The 12,266-nt window shown below is 37.4% G+C and overlaps 2 protein-coding genes across 2 annotated transcripts; both read left to right on the top strand.

Moving 5' to 3' along the window:
* Positions 1–5,201: 5,201 nt before the first annotated feature.
* LOC141611461 (L-ascorbate oxidase homolog) lies at positions 5,202–10,383 on the top strand. The gene is made up of 7 exons (XM_074429997.1): positions 5,202–5,653; positions 5,951–6,060; positions 7,736–8,006; positions 8,371–8,470; positions 8,567–9,278; positions 9,571–9,649; positions 9,744–10,383. Exons 1-7 carry the CDS (start codon positions 5,516–5,518, stop codon positions 9,957–9,959), a joined length of 1,626 nt encoding a protein of 541 aa, XP_074286098.1. The 5' UTR covers positions 5,202–5,515; the 3' UTR covers positions 9,960–10,383.
* A 509-nt stretch (positions 10,384–10,892) lies between these two features.
* Positions 10,893–12,250, top strand: LOC141611469 (calmodulin-like protein 30). The gene is made up of 2 exons (XM_074430008.1): positions 10,893–11,211; positions 11,372–12,250. The coding sequence occupies exons 1-2, from the start codon at positions 10,959–10,961 to the stop codon at positions 11,677–11,679; spliced, it is 561 nt and encodes a 186-aa protein (XP_074286109.1). The 5' UTR covers positions 10,893–10,958; the 3' UTR covers positions 11,680–12,250.
* The last annotated feature ends 16 nt before the right edge of the window (positions 12,251–12,266 follow it).

Here is a 12,266-nt window from a genome sequence, read left to right as displayed (position 1 = left end):
ATTTGACCATTTGCGATTATTGTAAGCTATCATTTGATCATTTATGAATGATGTAGATTGGATACTCAACGAGAGGCTGGGGTGTTACCGAGTAGTGTAGGACTGTGTAAGTGTTACCACAACCAGAATAGTATTCACTACTCACTGAACTGGTTAAAAAAAGAGTAGATATTACTTAGAGAAGGAGAATCAGGTTGATTCAAAACATCAAGGATCTTGTTGTTCGCATTATGATTTTAGCACGCTATGGCTCTTACTGTCTTACCTTATAACAATGCCTCCTACGTTTGTAACATCCTTTACTTGGGTGATAGATGCTCAGAGCTTGCACCCTCACTTTTTGCTTATGTATGCTTCTTCCTATCACTGGCTAATCTCCGGCATCGTTGTGGGACCTCAGAGCCCTTGAAGCACGAGGTAATGTTTGTTGTTGGATTCAGTGGACTGAGTGATAAATACTTTAGTGTGTTCCCTCTCACCTGGCTATTGGCATCCTGATTCTGGAGATTCTAGTAAGACTTGCCCGCTTTTCACGTGTTCATCTAGTAATTCTGGTTCTATCTGGATACAGGGGATAATTCTGCTCAGGTCTCACAAAGGCTGGGTGTTTTGATATGATGTTGGTCTTAGTAGGGTCGTACTCATACTCAGTGACGTGTGTTCACGAGCGTAACACTTTACACGTACTGACAACCTTGTTCTGTGTGGATATCGCTTCTGATAATGATTTGTACATCATTCTTGTTTTCCCACCAAATATTAGCATGTATTATTAGCCATTAAAAATGTGAATTATGTGATAGACTGAATTGGCAGGCCTATAGATAAAAAAACAGAGGATCAAAGGATAGAGCAGTGTTTCTAAAGGCTCCAGAATGGCTGTGCTGAAAGTGACGACTGACGACTGCTCAGGACCCTGCTTTGAAAGGTAATATCGTTTCATTTTTGTTGTACCTTTTTTTCCATTTTTCTTTGTCTTTCCTGTTGTCTTACTGATGCGTAGATGCTTGTATAAACATTGCAAACCGGAACTTTTGGAATCGAGAGTTTAATGACCCACGCTTCTTTTGATCTTGACATTGAATAACAGAAATACTTTTTTTCAACAACGGAAAGATATCATGTCCACAATGTGAAAAATCTGCTTCTCCTTAGGGTAACTCCATTCCATTTTCAAAGCATTAGCTATTTTGTTTCAATTTGATTTTGACATTGCACAACGGGAATAGTTATTTTGTTTTCGTCTTTTTCAATAACAGAGACAGAACTTAGGATAACTACGTTCATTTACAAAACTTAGGTACTTTGTTTTGGCTACAATTTGGAGCATATCATTATGTGCAATAGGCAGATGCTTCTGAGAGGATTAACTAAGAGAGTTATGTCTTTTTTTAGAAAATCGTTGGGTTTTAAGTACTTGTGGCTGTAACTACTACCTTCCTAGGCTTTAAGCACAGCTTGTTCAATCGTTGGGTTTTAAGTACTCGTTGGGTCTTTACTCTTTATTATATCTGAAAACATAAAAAGTCTTATAAAGAGTGTTCTCTGATCTCCGCATATTTCTTTGCCGTCCACCCTAGAGTTCCTCTTCAGACTCTTAGTTAAGAGTCTTACCATGAGTTTATGACATCTAGACATCGCTTTGAAACTTACAGCTCACTACATTGAACAAGCTGTGCATCGAAGTTTGTGTCTTTTTGAAGTTATTCCTAGGGAATCTAGGTTTTACTTGTGCTAGAAGGAAAATAGAAATCAGATCTAGATTATTTTTAAGGAGGCACAAAAGTCTTAAGGTGGCACCAAAAAAAAAAACATGAAGAGCTCCATCAACTCTAAAGAAGGGAGTTCTGAAACTAGTGCCAAACTACTGGGGTTAGTGCACCAGCTCATGACTGGAGAAGAGGGTAGTCATGCCACCTTTGATCGGGTCAACGTAGATGGAAGCAACGTAGGTGCAGTGATGAGCGTAACTCATAGCAGTATGAAAGAAGTACCAGAATGTTGTGGCATGAATATCTACATAAGCAATAATATTCAGGGAGTAAACAACTCGATTTTGGTCGGAAGTGAGGTAACAATGGGGGAACCTGGGCTTAAGTTATCTTTTGGGGATATTAAGTGGGAGAGGGAAAAGAGCAAGCTACAATGGAGTAAAGTTTTTCCCAGTCTTAGATTTAATCTTGTGCTTCTCACTGCTTTTGTGCTTGTTGTTTCGCTTCTATTTGCATTCTTTGGAATTGTTTCTAACGAAGAAAATAGATTTTGCCTTGCCTTTTTAGTAAAGGAAAGAAATGAGTTTATTAACTTTGCTACTTGAGGAATGTTTTGAATGAGATTTCAGGTCTACAGTGTTGCAAGATTTGTGAGATTGTGCATTCCGAGTTCGTGTTTGCAATAATTTTGTCAAATTTTGGGTGTATAAAAATTGTTGTGATATTTGATTGCGATACATTTCGTATTAGTTGGATGGAAATATGGAATGGCTAAATCATATAGTATGAAGGGTTTTTTTCAAAATGTTCACGATTCATAATAAGAGAGCGAAGAGTCTGGAATTTTGAAATGGTAGCATTTCTTCACTAGGATTTTAGTCCATTCCATAGATCAAGTTTATATATTGGATTCGCACTTTTGAAATTCTTTGGTATATCATGTGTACAAGCTTATCGTATACTCTTACCAATTAGAAGCCTAATTATTGTTCTTACTGGTAGGGTGTACGTTGAAATGGTACCCAAGACTTTCTCATTCGCACTTTGTATTTCTTGTGAAGTGGGGTTGGTTGTTGTTAGGGCTTGGGTGCGGTGGTCTTTTGGGTGGGTCGTGAGTGCAGTGGGTTTGGGTTAAGCCTTAGTGTGGTGTGGGTTGGGTCTTGGGTAGAAGAGCAGGTGGATTGTGGGGGTATTGTGGTCATTTGCTATGTAATAAGTATTCCATATAGCCAGCCATATAGGAAAGCAAAAGCTTTTAGTTATTCTCTCCAAAAAGCAAATATGACACATGCCGGAGAGTATTAGGAGCTTGAGCTTCTGATCTGGGTCTTAACTTAGCTTGAGATCGGCTTGGATTCGGTCAACCTCTACTTGAGTTGGTGATGAGCCAACAAAAATTATTCCAAGGGCTCGACAAGCCAGCTTAAAACACTCATAGCTTGATTTTCTTGTAATAGTGAAGCCGCCAATTACGCTACAGTTTGGGACCCCTCTATTCATATGTGAAAGTGAAAGCATAGTTTCTTGATAATTTTGAATTGGCAAAGAGTCACATAGGCCGACAATGAGAACTTAGCCCAAATGTTAGATCACTAAATTAAGATTAGTGAAACCTTGTACCTTCAAAGACTAATTGATGATCTACATAGGTCCTGAAAGAAAGAATATACTCGTATAGACTAAGCTTCAGAGTATTAAAGTGAAAACTTTAAAACCATAGATTAGGATTTAGGAATTAGGAGTTTTGCTATGCAATGCATATGATAATAGGTAGTATGTAATTAGAAGTGAACATTTTTGCTCGTAATGGTGGAATTTAGTGATTAAAACTTGGTTGAAATTTGAAGGGTTTTATGTTCAAGCCTCTCCGATAGCAATCTTGGGAATGTTTTTTATGACTTGAGAGTAATGTGACTATGCTCTCAAGGCCGATTTAACCATACACTCGAGACTTTGGTTAAAAGATATTGGAGCTTAATTTGTATTTGATCTAACACTAACTTCTTTTTTTTTTTTAAAAAAATAGTCATGATCAGTCCATAGCAGCTTTTGCAATGGAATGAGCAATCCTATTAAGTTTCCGATCACACACTAAGTGGTTGAATCTATGGAATGACTGAATGAGCAATCCTATCTGCGTCATTTGTATATTGTACATCTGAAATACCAAAACACCTTATTTTCAGAGCAATTCAGGCCAAAAATTTTCAATGGTCAACGACATAATTAAGAAGCAAGACCAAATTAGTCATTTAATTATATTTCCATGTTTAACAGTCTCACTGCTTAACTACTACGTAGTCTCCTCATTTAGCAGAGACACAGACAGTCACATGTGAGACACCACTAACCAACAAACCAAACACGATTTCTATTAGTAGTAGCCCCCACCCAGCCTTCACCGACACGCCTTTTTCTACTTTCCCTTTATTTTTGTCCTCTTTTTTCTGTTAATGGATTGCTTTTGGATAATAATTATTCTGTTGATTGGTGATCTCGTTATTCCAAATGTCAAAAAAAAAAAAAAAATTGGTGATCTCGTTAAGACTATGACCCTGTTCTTTTGGACTTAAAGTCACTTAATATAAGTTTCTTGAATCCTAAGTTTAGTTGATTCGATTCGAATCATATAAGTTCGATTCGGTTCTATAAGTTGATTCGATTCGAATCCTATAAGTTGATTCGATTCGATTCGATTCGATTCGAATCTTATAAGTTGATTCGATTCGAATCCTATAAGTTGATTCGATTCGAGATCTTATAAGTTGATTCGAATCCTATAAGTTCGATTCGAGATCCTATACCTCACTTAATTTAAGTTCACTTGATCCTATAAGTTGATTCGATTCGAATCCTATAAGTTCGATTCGATTCAGATTCCATAAGTTACATTCGATTCGAGATCCTATAAGTTCAGTTCAAATCCTATAAGTTCAGTTAAGTTCAGTTTCAGATCCTATAAGTTCAATTTAGTTCAGATCAAATCAGTTTCAGTCCAAAAGAACAGAGCCTTACAGTAATAGTTTGCATTTTGGTCCTTCAAATTAGCACAATACTTCATCATCTATCTCACTCAATAGTTCACTATACTTTACAAATGATATAATAAAACTCATCTAAACACTAATCATAACAGATGATTGAATGAGACACCTATTAAATCTGAGTTGGTCTCTCTTAAGACGAGTCTGAATGTTTTGAGACCATTTTACAATCAAATGTGACCACTTTAACAGTAGTTGGGCCATTGTGGTTATTGTAGTTACATTTGACCATAAAATAATCACAAAATCTCGTCTTATTTATTTCAAACGAAAGTAATTGTCCAAAACAAGAATTTGCTATTAAATCTACCTCACAAAAATAATCTCCCAAAAAAAGATCACAACCATATCCCTTAGGATTATGTTCTATAACTATCAACTTGTAGTATTAATTTTCTTGGGAGTATTTATTTTTCTTCTTCCTCAAAACAACTTGTTGAATGTTGAATAGTTGCATGATATTACAAGGCACATTTCAAATTAAGCACATTTTGTCATTCTCTATTAATTTGTGTTGGGGGCCTCTACACTCTCAAACCAACTTCACTACACTCCCTCACCATTTTCCCTCCAATCACTCCCTCTTCTTCTCTCCTCTGTCTCTTCTCTGTACCGCACTCATTTTTCTCATACCACATAAATATATTCAAAATTCATACCCCACATTTCATAAATCCATACACTATATCACACAAAAAACACCCCCCATTTTACTCATTCTTTCATTTTTTGAAATTCATAAAAATAAAATAAAAAATAATGAGTGAAAGAATAATGCAGGCATTGTTATGCCTAGTATTCTACTTCTCCTCCATTGTTGTTGCTGAAGATCCTTATAGATTCTTTGACTGGAATGTCACTTATGGCACTATTTGGCCTCTTGGTACTCCTCAACAGGTTTGTCCATCTTTCTCTCGACCAAGTTTTAGTCTAGTGGTTATAGTCGATAATGTCTCAACCAAAAGTTTAAGCTGTGTCGGCCGCTTTTAACTATATGTGAAATGAGATCAACCCATTTAAGTGTAGTGGACTCCTTTAGCATTTTATCCTATAATAAAGACAATAATGTCATAACTAATTAGTTATATCTGTTAGTGGTCTCAATTTTATTACGAGATCGTGTTGAGATCGTCTTATATGAGAATTGGTTTTGTGATAATTTTATGTAAGCGGTTTTTTTTTTGTAATGTGCAGGGTATTTTAATTAATGGGCAATTTCCCGGACCGGATATTCACTCGGTAACTAATGATAATCTTATAATCAATGTTTACAACAGTCTTGATGTTCCTTTCCTTCTCTCCTGGTAATTTTCTCTAGTTACCCATTTACTTGATTGATTACTTTACTGCTGCTGTTAATGAAGTAGTACAAGTGTAAATTAACTTTCAGTGGTAGTACAAGTGTAAAAAAATTACGTCAGAGTTCAGACAAAGAGAGATTCTTGTTTAAAAAATTATTTAATAGATGTGTGTATGAATGTGTGGTCTGTTTTTGAGCTGTATTAGTTAGTGTCAGACAAAGAGAGTTTCTTGTTTGGTTTACGAGTTTTGCTACCGATCTTCTCTTTTCCGTCTTATTTAGATTTTAGTTGTATTTTATTGGATTTACTAAATCCGAGGTTGATTATAATGTCACATTGAAATGTACTCTAGGACTTGAAATACGTCTTTAAAAAAGTTTTTAAGTTATTTAAATTACACTGTCTGTAGCGATCTAGTGACGATATACATTGATCGAACTAATAAAAAAAAGGAGGATTTGTTAGAAATTCAAGAATGTTGTTTTTTAGTCTGTCAAAAATATGTTTTGTTTAGGAATTTATTGATTTTTAATTGATTGTCGTTTACGGTTTACACGTGATTTTGTACACATTACATTACATAGTGCTAATTACTATGATTAGTAAGTACTGTTACAAATATTAAACATGACAATATGACATAAAAGTATTAAAGTATTGATTTTTGAGATCTGGGTTTTGGATCCAAATGTCTTAGCTTTTCGTGAGTCTTTTTTTTTGAATTTAATGGGTTTTTACCAGCTGTTATGATCAGTAGATTCTCCACTGCAGTTGTTATTTAATCTGCTTTTCAGCTGTCTGCCTACTTTGAACTGTGGACAGTGAAACTGCAGCTCAAACATGTAATTACGGAAAGGAATAAAGGATTAACAAAAGATTATATATCATATACTTGATCAAGATGGCTACGTTATATGCAAGAAAGTAGTGTCATTTTACACCGTCGCAGACCTTGAATTTTTTTTTTTTTTTTTATCTGGAAAATTTATAAGTTACTTTTTTATATATTTTTTTAATATTAAAATTAACGAAATGCCTTATTTCAAGTTAAAAACATAAATTATAAAATTGAATTAAATTCAAAGACTAACTGTGGATATATTTTTTTTCCGCTACTATTTATGGAAAATTTCGGTTATATTGTGATGATAGTCTGAGTTATTGAAGTATTTTGCCTTTCAATGAAAAGGGTGGTGGACTGGTAGACTGGTAGTGGTGTAGTGGACATAATATTAGAGTTATGGTCCCGGATTCCGTCATTAATTGCTATCTCTCATTTAAAAGCGCGAAATGGAACCTTGTGCTAAACTAGTAATGTTATGGGTCTTATCACTCTTATGGCACTAATTGCTGTACTGTTAGCCTATCACTCGTTATCCTTTATTTTTATAAGTCTGGAGTTCTGCATAAATTGTTATCTTCTTTGCTTTATTTGGATTCTGCTAGCTTCTTGTTTGACTATTTAGTTATCTTGATTAGTTTCGATCCGTTCAAGAATTCGTGAATGATTGGCCTTTGACCTAGCTCCTCCCGGCATTGCTCCATTAGGCTTTTGCCCATTACGGAAAATCCCCCCCTGCTACCTCCCGTAGGAGTCTGGGCCGTGGTTCAGCCCCAAATGTGCCTCATTTTTAAAATAAACATTTATAGTGGTACTTTGTTTTGGTGCATACCTTAGGAATGGAGTTCAGAACAGAAGAAATTCATATGAAGATGGTGTATACGGAACAACTTGCCCTATTCCTCCAGGGAAGAACTTCACTTACATTCTCCAAGTCAAAGATCAGATCGGTAGCTTCTACTACTTCCCATCTCTCGCATTTCACAAGGCTGCTGGTGGGTTCGGAGGTATTAGGATCCTAAGTCGGCCTCTCATTCCTGTCCCATTCCCTCAACCTGCTGAAGACTACACTGTACTCATTGGTGATTGGTACAGATCTAATCACACGGTAATTTTGTGCAACCGTTTTTTATATATAGGTCATTATAATGCAAAGACAAGTTTAGGTTTGATACCGCTTCTGCATCTATCAAAAGAGCTCCTATGGCTCCATTTACAATAACAATAAATGAGTGTAGGTTGCTGTAGCTCCTACATATGCGAGTATGGGCGCTAACACTCATTGAATTTGTCTGAAGGCTATAGTAGATATCCGTAGGACCGTAGGTGTTGATGATGAGTTCCTTTTTTCAGAAAATGTCAAAAGAGATGGGCTCACATAGTCACCTATTAATGCATTTAATCTAACTGATATTAATGGCATCTCTGGGACAGTGTCACTAGCGACTAACGATTTCTTTGGTGGATTGCAGGATTTGCAACAAATCCTTGACAACGGACATAAGCTACCATCTCCAGATGGTATCCTAATTAATGGACGTGGAAGTGGCGCTACTTTCAACGTACAACAAGGTCTGTTTTCTCCAAAGTGTAAAAAGTTACTCCATATTATCAACAGTTGCACAACTCACCACACCATATGCTAAAATATGATTTTTGCTAAAACAGGCAAGACATACAGGCTTAGGATCTCCAATGTTGGACTGCAGAACTCTCTGAACTTTCGGATACAAGGTCACAAGATGAAGGTAGTGGAAGTCGAGGGGACCCACACCCTTCAAACCACTTTCTCCTCACTCGATGTCCATGTGGGCCAGTCGTACTCAGTACTTGTGACAGCTGACCAGCCCGGTCAAGACTACTACGTTGTGGTCTCATCCCGTTTTACTAACCCCGTTCTCACCACAACCGGTATCCTTCGATATGCAAACTCTGCTGGCTCAGCCTCCGGCCCAATCCCTGGTGGACCAACGATCCAAATTGACTGGTCCCTCAACCAGGCCCGTGCTATCAGGACCAATCTTTCAGCCAGTGGTCCGAGACCTAACCCCCAAGGGTCATACCATTATGGAATGATCAACACAACCAAGACCATTAGGCTACAAAATTCCCCTGGACAAGTGAATGGCAAGCAAAGATATGCCATTAACAGTGTCTCCTTTATCCCTGCTGATACTCCTCTCAAGCTCGCAGACTATTTTAATATCGGAGGAGTTTTCCGAGTGGGAAGTATCTCTAGCACTCCATATGGAGGAGGAATCTACCAAGACACTGCTGTCATGGGTGCAGACTACAGGTCATTTGTTGAGATTGTCTTTGAGAACCCAGAGGACATTGTTCAGAGTTATCATTTGGATGGTTACAGCTTCTTCGTTGTTGGGTAAGTGCAGCAATTACATTTCTTACTTTCTTTACTATCACTCCATCCTTTTAACACCTCAGACTTTTTCTGGTTATACGATATGTCGTATTTGACTGTTATTTTTTCACAATATAGATCACCCAATCAAGCTATATAACTTTTTCTTGAATGAGAATATGAAAATAGTTTGTTTTAGTAATTTAAGTCTACAGATTTTACATTTTTCGCCACTGATTGTGTTTAGCGGAGAAATTAGTGATCAAGTAGAAAATAAACCCTAGCTGACCATAAGTGTCCTGCTGGAATACAGGATGGATGGCGGAACATGGTCAGAAGCAAGTAGAAGCCAGTATAATCTGCGCGATGCAGTTTTCCGAAGTACCACACAGGTAACTTACTAGCAGGAAATGACCAATTACTTGCTCTGCTTCGCTGTTGATCATAATAGAACAGTAAAAAAACTGATGATTTTGTAAACTGCAGGTGTATCCAAACTCATGGACAGCAATATGGGTGGCACTAGACAATGTCGGAATGTGGAACCTGAGGACTGAGTTCTGGGCTCGACAGTACCTAGGACAACAATTTTACCTCCGCGTCTACACACCATCGACATCCCTAAGGGATGAGTATCCGATTCCTAAGAATGCTCTTACTTGTGGAAGAGCAGCTGGCAGACGCACCCGTCCTTTGGTTTAGTGACTAGTCAGTCATGCTGGTAACTTATACAAATGTTGAGACTGAGCCAAGAAAAAGCAAATCTTTTGCTTTCGCGTGAGTTGCAGATTATATCCTTTAGCTTGTATTAGTAGTACTACATTTTCAACGACCTCCTCTCAAGGTCGTATTCTTTACATCTCTAATACTCGTAATATTTCTCTTTTTAGAACATATATAATTATATATACTTATCTTTGTAGTTCTATAAAGAAAATGTATCACGACGCTCTAAACCCAGCGTAAGCTTGTATCATTAGTACTACATTTGCAACGACCTCCTCTCAAGGTCGTCGTATTCTTTCCAAAATAATATTTGTCTTTGAAGAACATGTAGACTATCTTTATTTTCCCTTGAGATATGTATCTTCTTGTTCAAGTTGAATCCTAGAGCCACAATGGACTATCGATTGTTGTTGTTTTCCTAGGGTCTCAACTCTCAAGCTCGGAACAAGATTTAGTTTTGTGTAAGGCGGTTTTACACTATATAGTTGTAAAACAGAACCAAACACAATCCTATTGGTGGTTACTAAAATGTTCTGTTTTACGATAAATCTGTGTAAAACCGCCTTACATACAAGTATTTGTGAAGAATCAAAGTTTTCTCTACTTTTGTGGCTCTATAACAAGTCATTTGAACCACAGATTTTCGAATATCGTAACAGAAGAATTTCTTGCACTATGCAGGGAAAAAATGTTCTTTACTTCCACACTTTTTCAAGGAACAATCTTTCTTTATCTTTTGTCAATTTGATATTCCTGATCTCCTGTAACTTTCAACTTCTTAAGGAAAAAAAAAGTAAGCAAGGAATATCAACTTTTGTGCATTCATGGGGTGCCTGTATTTTAGTTCTTATCTCCTTACTTTCGCATCGAAATATTATACTGCAGACTTGTTATAAAGGGACTTCTTGGCCATTACACTTTCCTACCAAAAATTCAACTCCAAACCAGAATCGCCCACAATTCAATTCGGAACTCATGACGAGCGTACGCTTTCTTGATTTCCATTATGGCCTGTCAAAAAACATGTTTTCAACGAACACAAAGCGGTTATTTTCCTTTAGTAACAAGCAATATTCTAGTTCTGTACCGGTTTTTCAGCCAACCCCGGATGAAATGAAACAGGTTTTCGATAGATTTGACAAAAACAAGGATGGAAAGATTTCACAAGAGGAATATAAGGCCATTCTTCGCGCTATGGGGAAGACGGGAAGTACCATGCTTGAAGTAGGTAATGTTAAAAATAACTACTAGTAGATTAGTACAATTTTTTGCTGTCATGCTCACTACTTTACCAGTTAAGCTAGCTGACATGTGCGGTAGATTAGTAAAATCAAACTGGAGTTTCTATTAATATCACAATCTAATTCTTGACTATGTTGTTCTAACAGGAAAGATATTTCAAGTAGCTGATTCGAACAAAGACGGGTACATTGACTTCAAGGAATTTATGGCTTTACACAACAATGGAGGCGGGGTGAGGGCAATGGACATAAGGAACGCGTTTAGGGCATTCGATATGGACAAGGACGGGAAGATAAGTGCAGAGGAACTGCATGAGACATTGAAGAGGCTAGGAGAAAGGTGTAGTCTAGGTGATTGCAGGCGCATGGTGGTTGCAGTTGATACGGATGGTGATGGGTTCATTAGTATGGACGAGTTTATGACCATGATGACTCGTAGTATGACTCGGTTCTAGATTTGATCAAGTGCCAGAGCGAGACTTATCATTAACCTAATGTTTAAATGAGGAAATAAGGAGTACATGAGGAATTAGGTTCGGTTTAAGATTGCTAATTCACTATGTAACTTTCTTGAGGTTATTTAAGACTTATGCGTATGAATCTCAGGTTCGGTCTAATGGTTATTGCGTCGATTATTATATTTGGGCTAGGATCGGTAACATATTGGTCAGTATTAGTTGTCTATCGGTCTACCGACCTAAAGTCCGACAATTCATGAAAGGTCATTTGCATCTAGTTCTTGCTTATATAGTTGGCTTAGTTGATCACAATGTTATCCTGCATCTGGTGGACAAGCAAGGTGTCACGGTCCGCTACTTTTGCCGGACCGTGGCGCGCACCTTTGCCCCTTCTCTAGGCAAGATGCAAGCGACAAGGCTCTTCGTACTAGGGAGGGATCGCCCACTAGCACGATACTCGGGTCTCGGGGTGTGAGTCGGGATCCTAGTGTCGATCCCACAAACACGGCTTGTTAGTAAAGTGAAGGCTAAGAGTCGTTCACAACAAAGCAACAACAAGCAATACGAAGGCACAAGGTAGGAAG

The sequence above is a fragment of the Silene latifolia genome, chromosome 1 (genome assembly GCF_048544455.1).
Source record: "Silene latifolia isolate original U9 population chromosome 1, ASM4854445v1, whole genome shotgun sequence".
In the NCBI taxonomy this organism is placed as follows: Eukaryota; Viridiplantae; Streptophyta; class Magnoliopsida; order Caryophyllales; family Caryophyllaceae; genus Silene; species Silene latifolia.
This window is presented reverse-complemented; position numbering and strand designations above follow the sequence as displayed.

What these genes read in the sequence shown, in the direction of transcription:
- LOC141611461 (XM_074429997.1), top strand. Translation starts at nt 5,516, where the DNA reads ATGAGTGAAAGAATAATGCAGGCATTGTTATGCCTAGTATTCTACTTC. An exon ending in GGTACAGATCTAATCACACG is followed by an intron (nt 8,007 to 8,370) that starts GTAATTTTGTGC and finishes GGTGGATTGCAG; the next exon opens with GATTTGCAACAAATCCTTGA. An exon ending in TACAGCTTCTTCGTTGTTGG is followed by an intron (nt 9,279 to 9,570) that starts GTAAGTGCAGCA and finishes GCTGGAATACAG; the next exon opens with GATGGATGGCGGAACATGGT.
- LOC141611469 (XM_074430008.1), top strand. Translation starts at nt 10,959, where the DNA reads ATGACGAGCGTACGCTTTCTTGATTTCCATTATGGCCTGTCAAAAAAC. An exon ending in AAGTACCATGCTTGAAGTAG is followed by an intron (nt 11,212 to 11,371) that starts GTAATGTTAAAA and finishes TTGTTCTAACAG; the next exon opens with GAAAGATATTTCAAGTAGCT.